Source organism: Marmota flaviventris, chromosome 11 (genome assembly GCF_047511675.1).
Source record: "Marmota flaviventris isolate mMarFla1 chromosome 11, mMarFla1.hap1, whole genome shotgun sequence".
NCBI classification, from domain to species: domain Eukaryota; kingdom Metazoa; phylum Chordata; class Mammalia; order Rodentia; family Sciuridae; genus Marmota; species Marmota flaviventris.
The window spans coordinates 103,816,297-103,834,548 of record NC_092508.1 but is presented as its reverse complement, the minus strand read 5'-3'; the positions used below and the strand labels follow the sequence as shown (position 1 = coordinate 103,834,548).

General features: G+C 35.5%; 1 protein-coding gene across 1 annotated transcript in view; it reads left to right on the top strand.

Moving 5' to 3' along the window:
- Positions 1–18,252, top strand: part of Epb41l5 (erythrocyte membrane protein band 4.1 like 5) — a 109,092-nt gene that overhangs the window by 8,381 nt on the left and 82,459 nt on the right. Inside the window, exon 3 of the mRNA XM_027936859.2 lies at positions 10,651–10,755. Within this exon, the coding sequence (XP_027792660.1) occupies positions 10,651–10,755 (105 nt within the window). The remainder of the gene's footprint in view (positions 1–10,650; positions 10,756–18,252) is intronic.

Here is an 18,252-nt window from a genome sequence, read left to right as displayed (position 1 = left end):
GAAGTATGAACTTGCAGGACTGTTGATGGATAGGTTGGTACTAGGAGAATTTGTAAAGCTTTTTTTCAAAAGCAGTGTATTATAGAAGAGAAACAGCACCAGACTTTAAAGTAGTGGAATAAATGTCTAGTGACTGGTCTAGAATAGTTTCCTAAGGTGTGGTATACTCAGTAAGGTGTATGTGATGCTTGATCAAGTCCAGAAATACTAGCTGGCTCGTCACGAGGCAGTTGCAGTGAAACAGCCAGAATTTTAGATTTGAGTCCTTATGGAATAAAAACAATAGCCTTTTTTTTTTTTTTTTTTAGTTTTAGGTGGACACAAAACCTTTATTTTATTTATTTTTATGTGATGCTAAGGATCTTACCCAGTGCCTCACACATGCTAGGTGAGTGCTCTACCGCTGAACCACAACCCCAGCCAGAACAATAGCCTTTTTAGTCTTTGCTGGTGAAATCTTAAAGTTAGTAATGTAACTCTAGATACTTGCTTGAATATAAAATGGACATTTTCTTGCAAATAAAACCATCTTACTAAAGAAAAAGGTAGGTCAGAGGATTATTAATTTCTTACAAAATAAATGTAAGTTTTTGTTTTTTCTCATTTAGCTTTTCAACTAGTCTGGGTGATTCTGGGAGATTTAGAATTGATTTTGGAAATTGAATGAAGCACATATTCATTTCCTATTAGGATTAGGGTCACTAGTGATTATAGCTAGCCAGCATGGAATTAAGATGATTGCCCAGGTAATATATAAGGGATTATCTGTTGAGTATTTATTTTTGCAATGCTAGGGATCAAACCCAGAGCCTCACATATGCTAGGCAGACACACTACCACTGAGCTACATCCCCAGCAAGTGCTCTACCACTGGGCTACTCTCAAACTCTATGATTACATAGAAAAATTTAATTGGTGGACTTTGAATTAATGTATACTAGTGGTATTGATCATTTGGTTGGGAGTGAGAGTACTGGGGATTAAACCCAGGGATGCTTTGCCACTGAGCTTCATCCCAAGCCCTTACTTTTTTATTTTGAGACAGGATCTTGCTTATTTGCTTAGGGCTTCACCAAGTTGCTGAGGCTGGCCTCAAATTTGAAATCCTCCTGTATCAGCCTCTTGAGTCATTGGGGTTACAGGTAGTAGTGATTATTTTCTTATTCCTGCTCTCCTTCCTTTTGAAAACTGGGGAAACTACTTTCTCCTTTTTCTCTGCTCTTCCTTTTTCAACTAAATATAGTAAGAATACCTTTCAGTGATTCAGAGACATCAGAGAGAAATTTTTAACTCTTTTGATTTTTAAATTCTGTTTTAAAATGCTGCAGTAAATTCTTCGAATTCCTTTGAGAGTTTAGATTTCTATCAAGTAAACAATATGTCGTATAAAAATTTGCATCTTCTAAGTGTTAAATCAATATGTGTTATATCAAAAACTGTTATATCAATAATAAAATATTTGGCTAATCAATAGATAATAATTTTCATATACATACTTTACTGATAGCAATGTCAAAAGCTTTTAAATTATACAGGCCATGTATAGTTACACTTTTAAATATAGTAGTCCCCCTCACCTGTGGCTTCACTTTTCTGTGATTTTATTTTATATTTGTGTTAGAGATTGAACCCAGAGCCTCATGAATGCTAGACAGACACTCTGTCACTGAGCTACATCCCCAGCCCTTTCTATGATTTTAGTCACTTGTGGTCATCATGGTCAAAAAATATTGTGAAATATTCCAGAGATAATTTATAACTCTTAAAGTACATTGATATAATTTTCTTGTTTTATTATTATTTTTATTACTCTCTCCTGTGCCTAATTTATAAATTAAATTTTACACTGGGTATGTATACATAGAAAAAAATCTTTTTATGTGGTTTGGTACTGTCTGTGGTTTCAGACATACACTGAGGGTCTTGGAACATATGCCTTGAGGATAAGGGGATTACTGTAAATGAAAACCATCTCATATTCTTGAATTCGAAGACTTAAAGTAATTAGGATAACAGTACACTTCAAACTGTTTGCAGATTCAGTGCAGTCCTCGCCAGAATCCCAGGTGATATATTGTGGAAATCGACAAGCTGACTCTAAAAGTCATATGAAATTGCAGGGGACCCTGAATGGCCAAAACAGTATTAAAAGTAGAATATTCACTTTTTAAGTACTTCCCAATTTTAAGACTTAAAACAAAGCAAAAATAATCAAGATGATGTGCTTTTGGCATAAGGATAGTCTGATGAATGGAATAGAATGGTAAATCGATCCATCTGTGGTCAGTTGATTTCCCCCTCCCCACAACCCCCCTACAGGGGTGCCAAGAGCATTCAATGGGGAAAGAATAATTGTTTTAACAAATGATTCTAGGCCCACTGGTTATCCATATGAGAAAAAATAAAGTTGAGCCTTTACTTCATACCATGTACAGATCAAAGAGCTGCACATCAGGCATGATGGCACATGGTGCCACTTAACTATATCCCCCTAGCCCTTTTTATTTTTTATTGAGACAGTTTCTTGCCAAAATTCCTTTAATTTGGAATCTTCCTGCCTCAGCTTCCTGAGTTACTTGGATTATAGGTGTTTGCCACCAGGCCCAACCTAGGTGATGTGGCAGTATTCTTAAATTGACTTCAGTGAAGTTATTCATATCTGTGAATATTCTAAAAATTCATTATATACTTTAGTGGCAAATGGTATGTGAATTATATTTCAATAAAACTATTTACAAAAAAACAAATTTTATATATTTCTGTTTAACTCCACTTAAACTTTTTAGGTTTTTTTTTTTTTTTTTTTTGAGAGAGAATTTTTTAATATTTATTTTTTACTTTTCGGTGGACACAACATCTTTATTTTATTTTTATGTGGTGCTGAGGATCGAACCCAGCGCCCCGCGCATGCCAGGTGAGCACGCTACCGCTTGAGTCACATCCCCAGCCCCAAGCTTTTTAGTTTTTAAGAAACATAAAAATGGTACAGGTTTAATTTAAAGGTGATATGCTTGATTTGTTACAGGATAAAAAGCAGTGATGATGGGGTTTCAAACTTATACTGGCAGTGAGATTGCAGAGGAAGAAGTTCCCAGTACATGCATAGGGTATGGGAAGGAATAAAGATTAGAAATGAGTAAAACATAGTTCTAACTCTGCTGGATGGGGTAATATAAATTGTGTGGAAGATTATGAGAGTAAGTGAGCCATCATGAAGAGGGTGTTAATAGAATGGAAATCAAGAAGGTTTCAGAGAGTACTTTTAGAAGCTGTTTTAGAAGGTTTAAGGAATTATTAGATGTTTTGTGGACTTCTTATAGTCCTTTGCACGTAGTAGATGCTTTAAAATATTGATTAGTTGTTTATGGAAGTGCATGGAGAGAAAATGAGGAATTACCAAGAGGGAAATAGCACAGCAGCTAGAGAATGGCTGGGTAGGGAAGATCTGAGTTTGTTTTAATGATGTTCTTTAGGAATTGGTTTTATATTCACAGGTAGAGATGGGAATATATGGAATATAGGGAGCGACATTCAAGAAGGAATATGTTCTGCTGAGAAAGAAAGCTGATCAAAGATGTTCTTAATCTGTATAAAAGAATATACAAAGAGGACTGGGTCTGAAAGAGGTGGTGACCTGAAATAATTTGTTAGGAGGAAAACAGAAGAATGTAAATAGCAAGTTCTGGTGTTGAGGCAGCTGAAAAATGGACTTATAGTCAATGAGAGCTGAGTGAGTCTGTGTTTTCACTTTTCCCAATTTTAATGCTACAACATGAAAGAGTATATAGAAATAAATAGAATATTGGCCCTGGAATCAAGAATCTCACATCTGTAATCTACAGACTGGCCATATGAGATCTTTTTACCATTGCTTAAACTGATGAGCCACTTTACAACTCTGAGCCTTTACATAGGTTTTATACTAACCAGAATTACAGGTACAAAGTAATATGGAGGAAGGAAGATCCAGTCTGTCACATTACTGGAAGGCAGCACAGGTGTTGTCTTTCTTTATTTTTCACTAATCTGAACCCAGGGCCAAGCACACACTTTATCATTGTGTTACAACCCAAGCCCCAGTGTTTCAATATATTTTTTTTTTTTTTAAGAATTTTCAAGGGCTGGGGTTGTGGCTCAGTGGTAGAGTGTTTGCCTTGCACACGTGAGACCCTGGGTTCCATCCTCAGCACCACATAAAAAAATAAATAAATAAAAATAAAGATATTGTGTCCATCTACAACTAAAAAAAATTAAGAAAAAAGAATTTTCAAAAAAGAAATCATTTTCAAATTGATTGTTCTCCTTCCCGACTTCTTAAAAAATAAAGGAAACTCATTAACTTAAAAAAAAGAATTTTCAAAATATTTTTTATACTTGTAGATGGACACAATATCTTTATTTTATTTATTTTTTTAAATGTTGTGCTGAGGATCGAACCCAGTGCCTCTTATGTGTGTGTGGCAAGCATTCCACTACTGAGCCACACCAGCGTTTTGATTCTTGAGACACAAGAGTCAAGAGTTTATTAGGAGCATAAAGAACCTTCTAAGCAGAAAGAAATGCATTTTGCGAAGGCTCAGAGGCATGACTTATTAGGAAGTTAAAACATAAAAATGCTGGAGTGAGGGGTTGGGGTTATAGCTCAGTGGTACAGTGCTTGCCTTGCACATATGAGGCACTGGGTTTGATCCTTAGCACCACATAAAAATAAATAAAGATATTGTGTCCATCTTAGAACAGTTAATTTGCACTTTAATTTGTAGATATTAGTCAGGCTTGGTGGCATGCCTGTAATCCCCCCAACCCAGGACACTGAGGCAGGAGTCAAGTCAGGGCCAGCTTCAGCAATTTAAACCCTGTCTGAGGATAAAAAAAAAAGAAAAAATCTGGGGGCTGGGATAGTGTGAGGCACTGGGTTTGATTTTTAGACCTTTATTTTATTTATTTGTACATGGTGCCATCAACATCTAAAAAAAAAATCTGTAGATTGTGAGGAATAATTAATGTTGACTTAGGATTTAAAAGCCCCTGAGTCTAATGTATTCTGGAAATCCCAATAAAAGTGCTTTTCTCCTTAAAAAAAAAAAAAAAAAAAAGTCAAATTAGGCAAAAATAAGAAGCAAAAGACATCTAGATAAGAAGGAAAGAAGCAAGATATGTTCAAGATGATATCAAACATATAGAAAATGCTAATGATTTTGCAAAACAATCTATTGGAGCTAATAAATTGATACAGCAACATCTCAAGATAAATTAGAAAAAAAATTAGTTGCATAGTTGTGCATGAGCAGTGAACAATCTGAAATTAACAATTCTATTTACAATAGCATCAGGGAGAATGAAATACTTGGAATACATTTATCCAAGGAGGCAAAAGATTTGCACACTGAAGACTATAAACATTACTGAGAGAAATGAAACAATACCTAAATAAAAGATAGTCCATGTTAAAGGATAAAAAGACAATTGTTAAGATGGTATTACTCAGATTAAAAGCAATTCCTGTTGAAATCCTAATGATGGTTTTTGCAGAAATAGAAAAACCTTTTCTGAGTTCATATGGAATCTCAGGGGACCCAGATAGCCAAAACAATCTTGAAAAAGAAGGAAATTGGGGGGCTCAAACTTCTTGATTTTAAAATTTAATATAAAACTATAACAATCAAAAGTAGTGTGGTACTAGCATAAAGATAGACATGAGCCCGTGGAATAGGTAGGGCTTCTCTTTAGAGAAGCAAAAGGCAAAAGGGAGGGGAAAGTTCTTTGAAAAGGATTAGGGAGGAGGAGGAACCTTAAAAGGGGCAAAGAGAGGGAGAGGCAAAAGTAACCTCAAAGAACAACTTCCTGATGAAATACAACTACTGAACAGGCTAAGGCAGAAAATCAAGTTAGGGTACCAGCTTGGGCAATTTAATGTGACCGTATATTAAAATAAAATTTAAAAATGAGGTATGTATCTAAGTGATAGAGAGCTTGCTTGGCGTGGGTTCAGTCCCTGGTATGGGTGGGAAGACTTCCCAAAGGAGCTGCCCTGTCATATTTGCATACAGTGGAAAAATTTTGAGCTTTAAAAGGAATGAAATTTTGATACATGCTATCACATGAGTGATACCTTAAAAACATGAATTAAGTAAGCTAGAAACATGAGGCCAAGAATTATTTGGTCTACTTATATGAGCTATACAGAATAAGCAAGTTCATGGACAATAGAAAATAAGTTACTAGGATCTGGGGGGTGGGGGAGAGAATGGGGGAGTGCTTGTTTAATGGGCATAGTTTGCTTGGAATGGTGACAGGTTCTGGGAAAGGATAGTGTTACATGTGAACATCTTTCTGAACTTTAAATTATGTATATAAAGTGGATAAGGCATAATCATCAGGATTACTGTATAAATGTATGCTTAAAAAAGAGAAGTGCCAAGGCTGGGGCTGTAGCATAGTGGCAGAGGCACACTTGAGGCCCTATATTCGATCCTCAGCACCACTAAAAATAAAATAAAGATATTGTGTCCATCTACAATTTAAAAAAAAAAAGTGCCAACACTTAGGGAGGAAACTTGGAATCGGAAAAGTAGGAAAAATGTTTAAGGAAATAATAGATATTTATTTCCTAGAATTTAAGATGAAACATCTTCTTGGATTTTAAAAATCCATATATAATACCATAGAATGCCTTGGTATATGTATAGTTCTGGCATATGCAAGGCCCTGGGTTTGATCCCTAGCATTTCAGTAGTCAACAAATAAATAGAATACCTCAGAATTACTGTATATGGTACAGTAAAATTTAAGACTTATCATATAAGCTGGGCATAGTGGCTCAGGCCTGTACTTCCAGCAGCATGGGAGGTGAAGCAGAAGGATTGCAAGTAAGTGTCAGCAATTTAGTGAGTCCCTAAGCAACTCAGTGAGACCCTGTCTGTAAATAAAATACAAAAAGGGCTGGGGATGCGGCGCAATAGTTAAGTGCCCCTGGGTTCAATCCCTGGTATCACCAAAAAAAAAAAAAAAAAAAAAAATCAGATATAAAGTCTAAAAGTGAACAAGGTAACATTACAAAGGAACAAATGCAAATTAACATATTCAACAGTATTGACTTCAAAAAGACTATTAATAGAGTAATATTTTTTAAGTATTCAAAAGAGTATTTAAAGTAATTTCAAACCTTGAATTTTATTTCTAGTCATTATTCAAGTGTGAGGGATGAGTAAAATATTCTCAAATGTAGAAGGCCTTAGAAAATCAGCCAAAGACCTGCTTGAAAAACATTCATGGAGAATTCAAATGAACAGAGAAGGAAATCTAGCAATACTATAAGACATGTTATATACACATGTAAGATGTATAAATTGAGGTGACCAAATACCCAAGTAAAGATGTTTTTAAAAAATCAGTTTAGGAGCTCATATTGGTGTACACCTGTAATTGCAGCTACTCAAGAGACTGAGGCAGTAGGATTCCAAGTTTGAGGCCAGCCTGGCAACTCAGCAAGATCCTGTCTCCCTTTCACCCCCTGGGGATTGTATCCAGCAGCACTTTACTGCCGCAGTCTGGCTGGGCACAATTCAGGAGCCACTTATCAAGCAGAAAGGAACTTTATTTTTAGAACATACGCCAGACTACAGGAGCTCTTCAGGAATTCCCTCAGAGCCCAACTGCCACCACAGGCTTCCCACAAGCCTCTAAACCTCCCCCACTCCTCCTGCTCTTGAGGCCGATTGGCTGAGTTGCATGGGCGGAGCCAAAAAAAAGTCCCCCAATAAGCAGCTCCCTGATCTGAAAGGGCGGGGAAACAGCCCAAAGAGCATCACCGCAGAGGAGCCAATCAGTTGGCAGCTAGAAGTTTGCTGGGACCGCTGTGAGCCAATCATCAGCGGTCAGCTGGAAGTTTGCTGGCAGCTGGAAGTTTGCTGGGGCCCCTTCGTCTGTGGCTGTCAACACTTTACCACTAAGCTACATTTGTAGCTTTGCTAAGTTCCTGAGACTGGCTTCAGACTTGGAAGTCAGCCTTTCTTGTCATTGGGATTATAGGCATGTGCACCATGCCTAGCTTGTGAGACCCTGTCTCAAAATAAAATGGTCTGGCTCAGTGTAGAGCATATTTAGGGTCCTGGGTTTGATCCCTAGCACTACAGTAAAAAAAGGGAACAGAACAAGTAGAAATAATAAACTTAGTTAAAAAGCAGAGCGTAATGCTCTGGTTTCAAAAACATAAGTAAATGAATGTAAGGTAGACCAGTAAAGAATGGGAAGAGAGGAGAGGAAAAGCAGGGTTATTGGTGAATGAAATGAAGTAAATTAAATTCCATATGTGTATGACTGTCAAAATGATTCCGACTCTTATGTACAACTATAAGGCACCAAAAAGAAGCAACAACAAAAAAGAGATTAATGATATGCTAAAAGGAATCCAAATACACACACACACACAAACACACGCGCGCGCACATACTTTTAAATCCTTAGTTTCAATTCTTTTTTCATTCTTTATTTTCATTTATTTATTTTTATGTAGTGCTGAGGATCGAACCTGGGACCTCATATCTGGGAGGCAAGCACTGTACCACTGAGTTACAGCCCCAGCGCTTCAACTATGTTTTTTAAAAATGAAATACTATAAATCACAATTTTGAATTAGATGGGAGAGGCCTAGATAAGAATGTGCATGAAAATTGTTTTCCCTTAGTGCTTTTGCTTATGTGGTTTATATCTATTGATAGTTATTTTGGAAAATATTTTTCGTGAAAATGTTATTACTTGTGTTAACATTACAACAGTTATGTTGCTGCTATTTTAAATTAACAGCTAATTTTTAAAAACTTCTAATAAGGTAACTATTAATAAAGTAACTTCTAGTAAGGTCACTATTAATAAGGTAACATCTAATAAGGTAACTATTATTATTAGAAGTTTTTAAAAATTAGCTGTTTGTTAATTTCAAATAGCAGTAACATACCCCTTGTATTTTAACACAAGTAATAACGTTTTCATGAAAAATATTTTCCAAAATAACTGAGAACTTAGAGTGGCATTGTATTAATGCTGTTACAAATCTTTTTCATGTCTGGTTTAATAGATTCTTATTTATTTATTTATTTATTTATTTATTTTACTGGGGGATTGAATCTAGGACCTCACATATGTTAGGCAAGTGCTCTAACACTAAACTACATCCCAAGCCCTTTTTCCTGTTTTAATTTTTTTTCAACCAGGGATTGAACCCAGGGGTCTTTAACCACTGAACCACACCTCAGCCCATTTTATTTTTAAAAATTTTAGTTATAGATGGACCCACTACCTTTATTTTATCTTTATGTGGTGCTGAGGATGTGCCTCACATGTGCTAGGCAAGCACTCTCCCACTGAGCTATACCTATGGCTCCCATTTTATTTTTTATTTTGAGTCAGATTCTCAGTAAGTTGCTTAGGGCTTTGCCAAGTTGCTAAGGCTGACTTTGAATTTGTGATCATCTCGTGCACCATGTGCCTGGCCTCCCTTTTGTTTTTGAGAGAGTGTCAATAAGTTGTCCAGGCTGGCATCAAACTAGGAATCATCCTGCGTCAGCCTCTGAAGTAGGATTATAGGTGCGCAGCACAATGCCTGATTGTGGAGTCTGATACTGTGTTGTAATATTACTGCTTTGTAATATGTTGCTTTTTCTTTTTTACAGTGTTGAGATTGAATCCCAGGGTCTTGTCTCTGCTAGGCAAGTGCTTTACCACTGAGCTATATTCCTAGTCCTAAAATGTGGGTTCTCCTTCACCCCCCCTCCCCAGTATTGGGGGCCTTGCAAGTACTTTACTATTGAGGCACATCTTCAGCATCCCCAATATGTTGGTTGTTTTGATTGGAATATCCGAGGGGAATCCTAGGACTTCATGGATCTTTTGAAAGGGTCTTAGGAACCCTCAGTGGTCCTGAGACCACATTTTATCTGTTCATTTTTCAGACATCATCTTTGCTATTACCCTCATTATTTGGTGTCTTCTGTATCCCCAAAGTAATTTTCTAATTTTTTCATGTTCCCTTCTATCCCCCTGCCATTTCCTATCTTACATTCTTTTTTGTTTCTGATTTTTTTTTTTTTCATCAAGCCTTCACTGATAATTCTAGTCACTGATTTTTTTCCTAAAATTTTTTTGCAGGTTTGATTAGTTTTGTATGATTTATAGTTATGTGCTCTGTTTTCTTTTTTCAATTGTATTATTGACTCCTTTAAACTAGAATCTATAAAAATTGAGAAGATAAGGCTGGTGGTGTGGTTCAGTGGTAGAATGTGTTTTTACCATGTGATAGGCCATGGGTTCAACTCCCAGCATCCCAAAAAAGAAAATTGTGAAGACAGAACAATAATTTCTCCTTATACACACATAACTTTGTATAAATATTTGTACTTCAAAGTAGGTAATATTTGTTAGTTGGTAAGAAGGTATTCTCCAGGAAAATACATATAGATCACAAATTTTCTTTTGGCCTCAAATGGTTTATTGGGAAACTACACTATTTTACTCATTATCTGCTGTATCATAATACTTTTTGTGTGGTAAATTGTACTTTCTGTAAGACATTGTGTATAACTAAAATCACCTTTTTAGTCCTTTTGACCTTATAAGCTACTTACTGATGGATTTATTTTCTTGCCATTTCAGAAAAAAGCCAAAGGACAAGAGCTGTTTGATCAGATTATGTATCACCTGGACCTTATTGAGAGTGACTATTTTGGTTTGAGATTTATGGATTCTGCACAAGTAGCAGTGAGTAACCTTTAGAAGTTCTCTTAAGGGAATGGAAATGGAAAATTTCTGAGGATGGTCTTAAGTGCTAGAAAGCTACATTTTCTTACTGCATTCTTTATTTCATGTGATTTTCTGAGATCTGAAACTTACCTCTTGTTTTAGAATCACCTGCAGTTCTTGTGAATTCTGGTCTTAAACTGAACTACTAGAGGAAAATCTTTGAAGATGGAACTTAGGATTCTGTTTTTAAAAACCACTGGCTTGGTTTTTGGGCACACGAGCTTATGAATTACTGTAACAAATATGTTAAGTTTGTATTTTGTAAATTAAGGTGAGTGGACTAGGATATTTTTTAGTTGTAGATGGACACAATACCTTTATATATGTATATGTATATGTGTATATATTATATGTGTATATGTATATATGCATATATATGTATATATACAAATAAAGAATATATTTATATATACATATATATAAATATATATACATATATATGTATATATACATATATATTCTTTATTTGTGGTGCTGAGGATTGAATCTAGTACCTCAAATCCCCAGCCCTAAATATTCTTTTTTTATTTTTTATGTGTATTTTTTAGATGGGGGGAGGTACCAGGGATTGAACTCTGGATTTTGTGTCTGTAAATAGTTGTTTGTACATTGCAGGTGAGAAAATACCATGTAACAGTAGAAAGTTGGAGGCTGTTCAAAGAATTAAATTCTGTATTAGGATTTCACCAAAGGGTGTTTGAAAGAAAGTAGTATTGGATGGTAAAATTGGAGGGTGGATTAGTGGCCATTTCATCCCAGCAGTGTACCAAGATTATGAAATAATTGGCAATTTTTATTCTCTAATAATTGGAATTAAATATTTTTCAATCAGGGAGGTTATGTTTTGCTTCAAAAGGTTTTATGTAGAAAATATTGCATAGGTTTTTTGAGAATGGGTGGAGACTGAAATCAGGAAGAGTTAATACCAACACGTTGGTGGTATAAGTGAAATAATAAGGTCAAGACAGTAGTAGACAGAGGGAGAAGATTGTTTTGAAGAATTATCTCCTAGAGGTATGGTTTGGAGGAGAATTAAAGGGACGAGAGAAAGCATGGATGAATTAAGAAATAATTGGTTTTACCTAGGATACCAAATCTTTTTTTGTTTAGTCCAAATTAAGTCACTTTTAAAAGATTGAGAGATAATTTACATACTATCCCCTCCCCCTTTCTTTTTTGAGACGAGGTGTCTCTAACTTGCTGAGGATGGCCTCAGACTTATAATCCTTCTGCCTTAGCCTCTAGAGTTGCTGAGATTATAGGTGTGTGTTAGTATATTCAGAGTTTTACAACTATTATCATTATCTAATTCCAGAACATTTTTGTCACACCCAAAAGAAACCCTGTATACGTTACCAGTCACTCCCAGTTCACCTCTCTCCATAGCCTTTGACAGACACTGATGTTTCTGTGTGGATCTGCCTATTTTGAAAATTTTGTGTAAATGATCATATACCTTTTTTTTAAATTTAAAAAAATTTTTTTTGTACTGGGGATTGATCCTAAGTGCTTTACCACTGAGCTATATCCCCAGTCTTTTTATTTTTTTATGTTGAGACAAGATTTTGTTAAATTGCCCATGTAGGCCTTGGACAGAGTTGCTGGGATTACAGGTGGGTGCCACCAAACCTGGCTAGTAGTCCTCTGCACTTTTTTTTTTAGTACTAAGGATGGATTCTAGGGGTGCTTAACCATTGAGCCATATCCCCAGCCCTTTAATTTTTATTTTTAGCAGGGTCTTGCAAAGTTGCAGAGGGCCTCGCTAAGTTGCTGAGGTTGGTTTTGAACTTGCTCTCCTCCTGCCTCAGTCTCCCAAGCTGCTGATTGGCTAGTAGCCTTTTAAATTTGGAAATGCACTTATATTTTCAAGGTTCATCCGTGTCTTGTATTTGAATTTCTTAGTACTTGATTTCTTCTTATGTCTGAATAATTTTCCATTGTAAATATACCACATTTTGTTTGGGTTTTATTTCTTCTGGTTTTATTTCTTCTATTGTTTGGCTGTTATAAATAATGCTGCTCTGGACTCTTTTGAACAAGTTTTTTGTGAACATTATTTTCATTTCTGTTGGATATGTACTTAGGAGTGCAATTTGGGGTCATATGGTAACTATTTAATATTTTGAGGAATTTCCAAACTGTTTTCTACTGTGTTCACACCATTCTGTATTGAGGTTTCCAACATGTCAGTTTATTCATATTTGTGTTTGCTGTTTCTCCTTCTACCGAACCCTTCTTCTTCATCTAGCTATCTTAGTTTTAGGTGGTTATCTCATTGTGGTTTTGATTTGAATTTTCCTCATGATTAATGACATGGGCATCTTTTCATGCACTTATCAAATATTTGTATATTTTCTTTGGAGAAATGTCTATTCACGTCCTTTGTCTTCTTTTTAAGTGGATTGTTTGCCTTTATTACTTTTGAATTATAAGAGTTCTTCATATTTTCTGGTACCAAGTCCTTCTCAGATGTATTATTGGCAAATATTTTCCTTATTTTGTATTTTTCCCCCAACTTTTTTGAGTGTTCTTTGCACAAAAGTGTTTGATTTTAATGGAATCTAATTATTTACTTTTTCTTTGGCTGCTTATGCTGTTAGTGTCCTACCAACAACCTGTGTGTATAATAAGGTTACGATGATTTACATGTACATTTTCTTCTCAAAATTCTATTGTTGCTAGGTGTGATGGTGCACCCCTGTAATCCCAGCTGCTCAGGAGGGTGAGGCAGGAGGATCGTGAGTTCAAAGACAGCCTTAGCAAAAGCGACGTGCTAAGCATCTCAGTGAGACCCTGTCTCAAAATAAAATACAAAAAAGGGGGCTGGAGATGTGGCTTGGTGGGTTGTGTGCCCCTGAATTCAATCCCTGGTACTCTCCCCTGCCCTCCCCAAAAGAGAATAACTTTGAATTCACAAAAACTATTGGACTTCTTGCTGCCCAATATTGATTGTTTATAATTTTTGACTAGGAATATTCTGAAATTGGTCATCTTTGTAAATCTTTTTCAGTACTCTGATTTTGCTTCCTTTGTTTTTTAAATGATGGTGTTGCCAAATTAAATTTCATGTAAGCATATGAGTAGTGATATCATTGCTCTTATCTATACAGTGTTGATTTGTTTCAGCTAATATTTATTTTGCTGTATTATAAAGAGCTACGTTGTGAATAATTTTTTAAAAATATTTTTTAGTTGTAGATAGACACAATACCTTAATATATATATATATATATACACATATATATGTATATATATATATGTATATAAAGAATATATATATATTCTTTATTTGTGGTGCTGAAGATCGAACCTAGTACCTCAAATCTCCAGCCCTAAATATTCTTTTTTTATTTTTTTATGTGTATTTTTTTTGCGGGGGGGAGGGGGAAGTACAGGGGATTGAACTCAAGGGCACTCAACCACTGAGCCACACTCCCAACCCTTTTTTTGTATATAATTCATTGTACTTATTATGTCACTTAGTAATTGTGGGTGTAGGAAAGGTAACACTTTGTTCTAATTTGTTCACTGATTTAGTTTTGTTCACTAAGTGTGGTCTAGTGATTTTTGAGATTGGATTTCAGTTTAGGTATTTTATAAGTATAGTGCTGTTTTCACTATAGACAGTGTGCTTTGTGGTGGTTTTGCATGTAGTAGATTGTTTTTGGTTAGATTATAGCAATACCAGGTATTCTGGTTTTGTAGTACAGATTTTTAACATCTTCTAGAATTGTTTAAGATGTTAAAATTTGTTTTAAAATAATTCTTAAATTCAAAGTATAAGTCCCTACTCACAGAAGAAAAATTTTTGTGCAGAGGCAATTGTTTTGAGAGATAGTTAACATTTCACTGCTTTTATGCTCTTTGCACTTTGAACAAGGGTAATGATGCATTTCTTTAGTCAGCCCTGCAGGTGTTTAGAAAGCAGGAATCTTTGAAGAGCTGTCTACAGATTATTTGATTTGGAGGGCCTAAGATGAGGATTTGTATATGTACAAATTCCTGTGTAATTCTTTGGTTTAGTTATTTCTGTTGTGCTTATAATTACATATTCATAACTTTTTTGGGGGTGTACCAGGGATTAAATTCAGGGCACTTAACCACTGAGCCAAATCCCCAACCCCCTTTTTTATTTTTTATTGTATTTATAGAGACAGGGTCTTGCTAAGTTGCTTTAGGGCCTCGCCAAGTTGCTGATCCTCCTGCTTCTGGATTACAGGCATTTGCCACTGCGCCTGGCTTATTATTCATATCTTAAGACACACAGGTCAACAATTGTTCTTCCATAGCTCAATAGGATGGAAAGAAATATGGGTTTCTGCATCCTTTGATGTCTATCAATTAAATTTTTAAAAACAGGAAGTTAGAAGGGAATTTGTTTCCTTTTTAAAGTACAGCAAGGAAAGAGAACCTTGTTAGTTTCACACCAAGCACCCAAGAATCTGTATCTGCATGTTCTCACTTTCATCTTCTCACATAATTTAAACTCAACTCCTAAAGACCTTTATTTAAGGAAAATACTATGAATGCCTATCTGGGAACTCTGAATTTTCCAGTCCTTGGACATGGAATGTGGAGGGGATGAAAGAAAACAGATTTGAGAATATGCAAACATGAACTCGGACCTTTCCCAGAAGAAAGTCACCCAGAACTCCCCCAGCTCCTAAATCTTTACTGTAAAATGTGTTTGATGCTTTATCTAGAGTCTTATGGGAGGGCAAATACTAGAAGCTGTTACATGCAGGTAGCCAAGAGGCTGAAATGCCTGCTTGGAAGATAGCTCTAGACCCTTTTCTCACTGGAATGAGTTTATGTGTAATGTGCTTCTTGGTAGGACTGTATGAATTAGTAGAAAGGTGTATTATGAGACTAGTCCTAAATAGTTCTGACCAGGGAAAAAATTTAAGAAAGATTCTAGTATAACTGGTCTATATTAATGTTTCCTTCTTCAAAATTTGTTATGTCAAAGTTTATATTTAGCCTTTTTGATTTTTCAGGGCATTGTTCTGCCCCCTCCCCTCCTTTTGAAGTGCTGGGTATCAAACTCAGGGTCTTACACGTGCTTGTCGAGCATTATACCACTGAACCACATCCCTAGCCCCTTCACTCTTACTAGTTCTTATCCTTTTAATAATGTATTTAGTACTAGGGTTGAACCCAGGGGCACTTTACCACTGAGCTACATTCCCAGCCCCTTTTATTTTTTTATTTTGAGACAGGGTCTCACTAAATTGATGAGGCTGGCCTTCAACCTGTGATCTTCTTGACTCAGCCTCATGAGCCACTGGGATTACAGGCATGTGCTACTGTGCCTGGCTTAACCCACATATGTTTTAAAATATTTTTTTCTTTCCTGTTTGAAGAAACAGAAAAATCAGTAACACTGGAGTGGGGTGTATGTCCAATTTGGGGAACAGGGTTGTGTGAGGGGACTTTGGCCTTGTACTTTTTACCACATATTTAATCTTAGGCAATATCCATATATCAATTTTATTGCTATGTAAAATATTAAAGGGGTTTGTGGTTATTGTTTTAAGTAATGTTTATTATAGAGTAAGAAAACACAAAGAAGAAAAAAATCATCAGCATCTTAATTAACCTAGAGATAACATCTCTGTTATATTGTCTCAGCCTGAAAGAAAATTCATGTTTAAATATACAGTTTTTTTGGGCTGGGGCTGTGGCTCAAGCGGTAGCGCGCTCACCTGGCATGCGTGCGGCCCGGGTTTGATCCTCAGCACCACATACAAACAAAGATGTTGTGTCCGCCGAAAACTAAAAAATAAATATTAAAAAATTCTCTCTCTCAAAAAAAAATATACAGTTTTGTACAGTTTGGCAAAAAATTTTATGCTTTGTGATATACTAGTTAACTTAGAATATCTTTTTTTAATATATCTTCCAGATCTTAAGTGTTAACCTTCATTCTTTTTAATTGCTGCATGCTGCTCTAGCATATTTAAATACTTTATTTTACTCATTGTTGTTGTATATATAGATTGTTTCAACTTTATCTAATTCCTTGTAGGTAGATCTATACACATACATTATGATTTTAGGTGTAGAATTGCTGGATCAAGTACACATAGATACTTTTGAGACATTAGCTACTGTCCAGCCAGATTCCCCCCTCCTGGAAGGATTGTGCTTATTTGCACTCATTATGGTGTATGAGAATCTCCCTAACCAAGGCTACATCAAAGGGTATCCAGGTGACTAGCCTACAGTCTTAGTGTTTTCAGTGTAAGATAAAGGATAAAGCATGAAAATAGAGCAATTCCCATATCCATGGTTTTTTGGAGAAAACATTCTGAGCATGAAAACTAGTTTTATTTCATACCCAGTATGTGATTGGCATTAGTTAGGTTGTAGTGGGTTTGGGGGATGCTTACATCTGGGATTTTTGGATTTTGGCTTTCTGATTAGGGATGGGTGTACTAATTGCTGTTCTAGGTTCAAGTTCTCTACTAATAGATTGATGTTATGTTCAGCCTACTGGCAGGACTAATGTTTTGTTAATATGGAGAGATGTTTCAACTGAACATTTAGTAGATTGAAGTATTAAAAATTAGAGATTCCCAAGTAGCCTACATACTTGGAATCCAAAGAAACTTTGGACAGAATTTAATTGCCTTTTGAAATGTTTACTGAACATCATATTTCAAGGTAGAAAAGCACTCTTCTGGCATACTGGTTGTTCTTTGAATTTCACTTTTGGATTTGGGAAGGGAATGGAGAGAAAGAGTAAACTAGGCACATAATTGGCAAGGAGAGCAAATAATTACAACTCTCAACAATGCAGCCTTGTTTACTCTTTGCCTATCTGGATTCTGAAACTGGATTCCTTGGCTCTGTGAACTACTTAGCACAAGAACACTCCTTTCCTTTACAGTACTTGAAATTAAAAACATGCTGAAGAGAACTCAGTCACGTATTTCTTAGATGAGTACATACTGTCACTGTTAGGACTTTGTGGTGTAAAGTTTTAATAATGGGAAATGAGCTGGGAATGGTTTGTCGGTAGAAGTTTCTGGAATGTGTTTTTAGGTTTGTTTGTGTTGTGGCGTTTTAGGTGAAGAGGTTATTTATATAAATCAGAAGGTTCTTGCAATGAGGAATCTGCTAGAGTGTTAAAGATTTATTTATTTATTTATAAAGCAAATGAACAATGAGTGCTTCATTTAATGAGCAATTTACTGAGTTATAATTACCATAGTTATAAGAAAAATATTTTAACTTACAGGGTTTTTTTTTCAAAGAATATTTTTGAGTAGTATTGTAAAACTTAATCTGTTTTGTAAAACTTAGGTGACATTGTTGTTTTATTTAATTATTTGTTAGGATCTGCTAGTAAATTTTTTTTTTTTTTATTAAAAGGATTAACCAGGCATTGAAATATGAAGGTCCTTTTCTTCCTAATTTTAACAGTTTTGAAAGATTCATTTATTTGGGAGC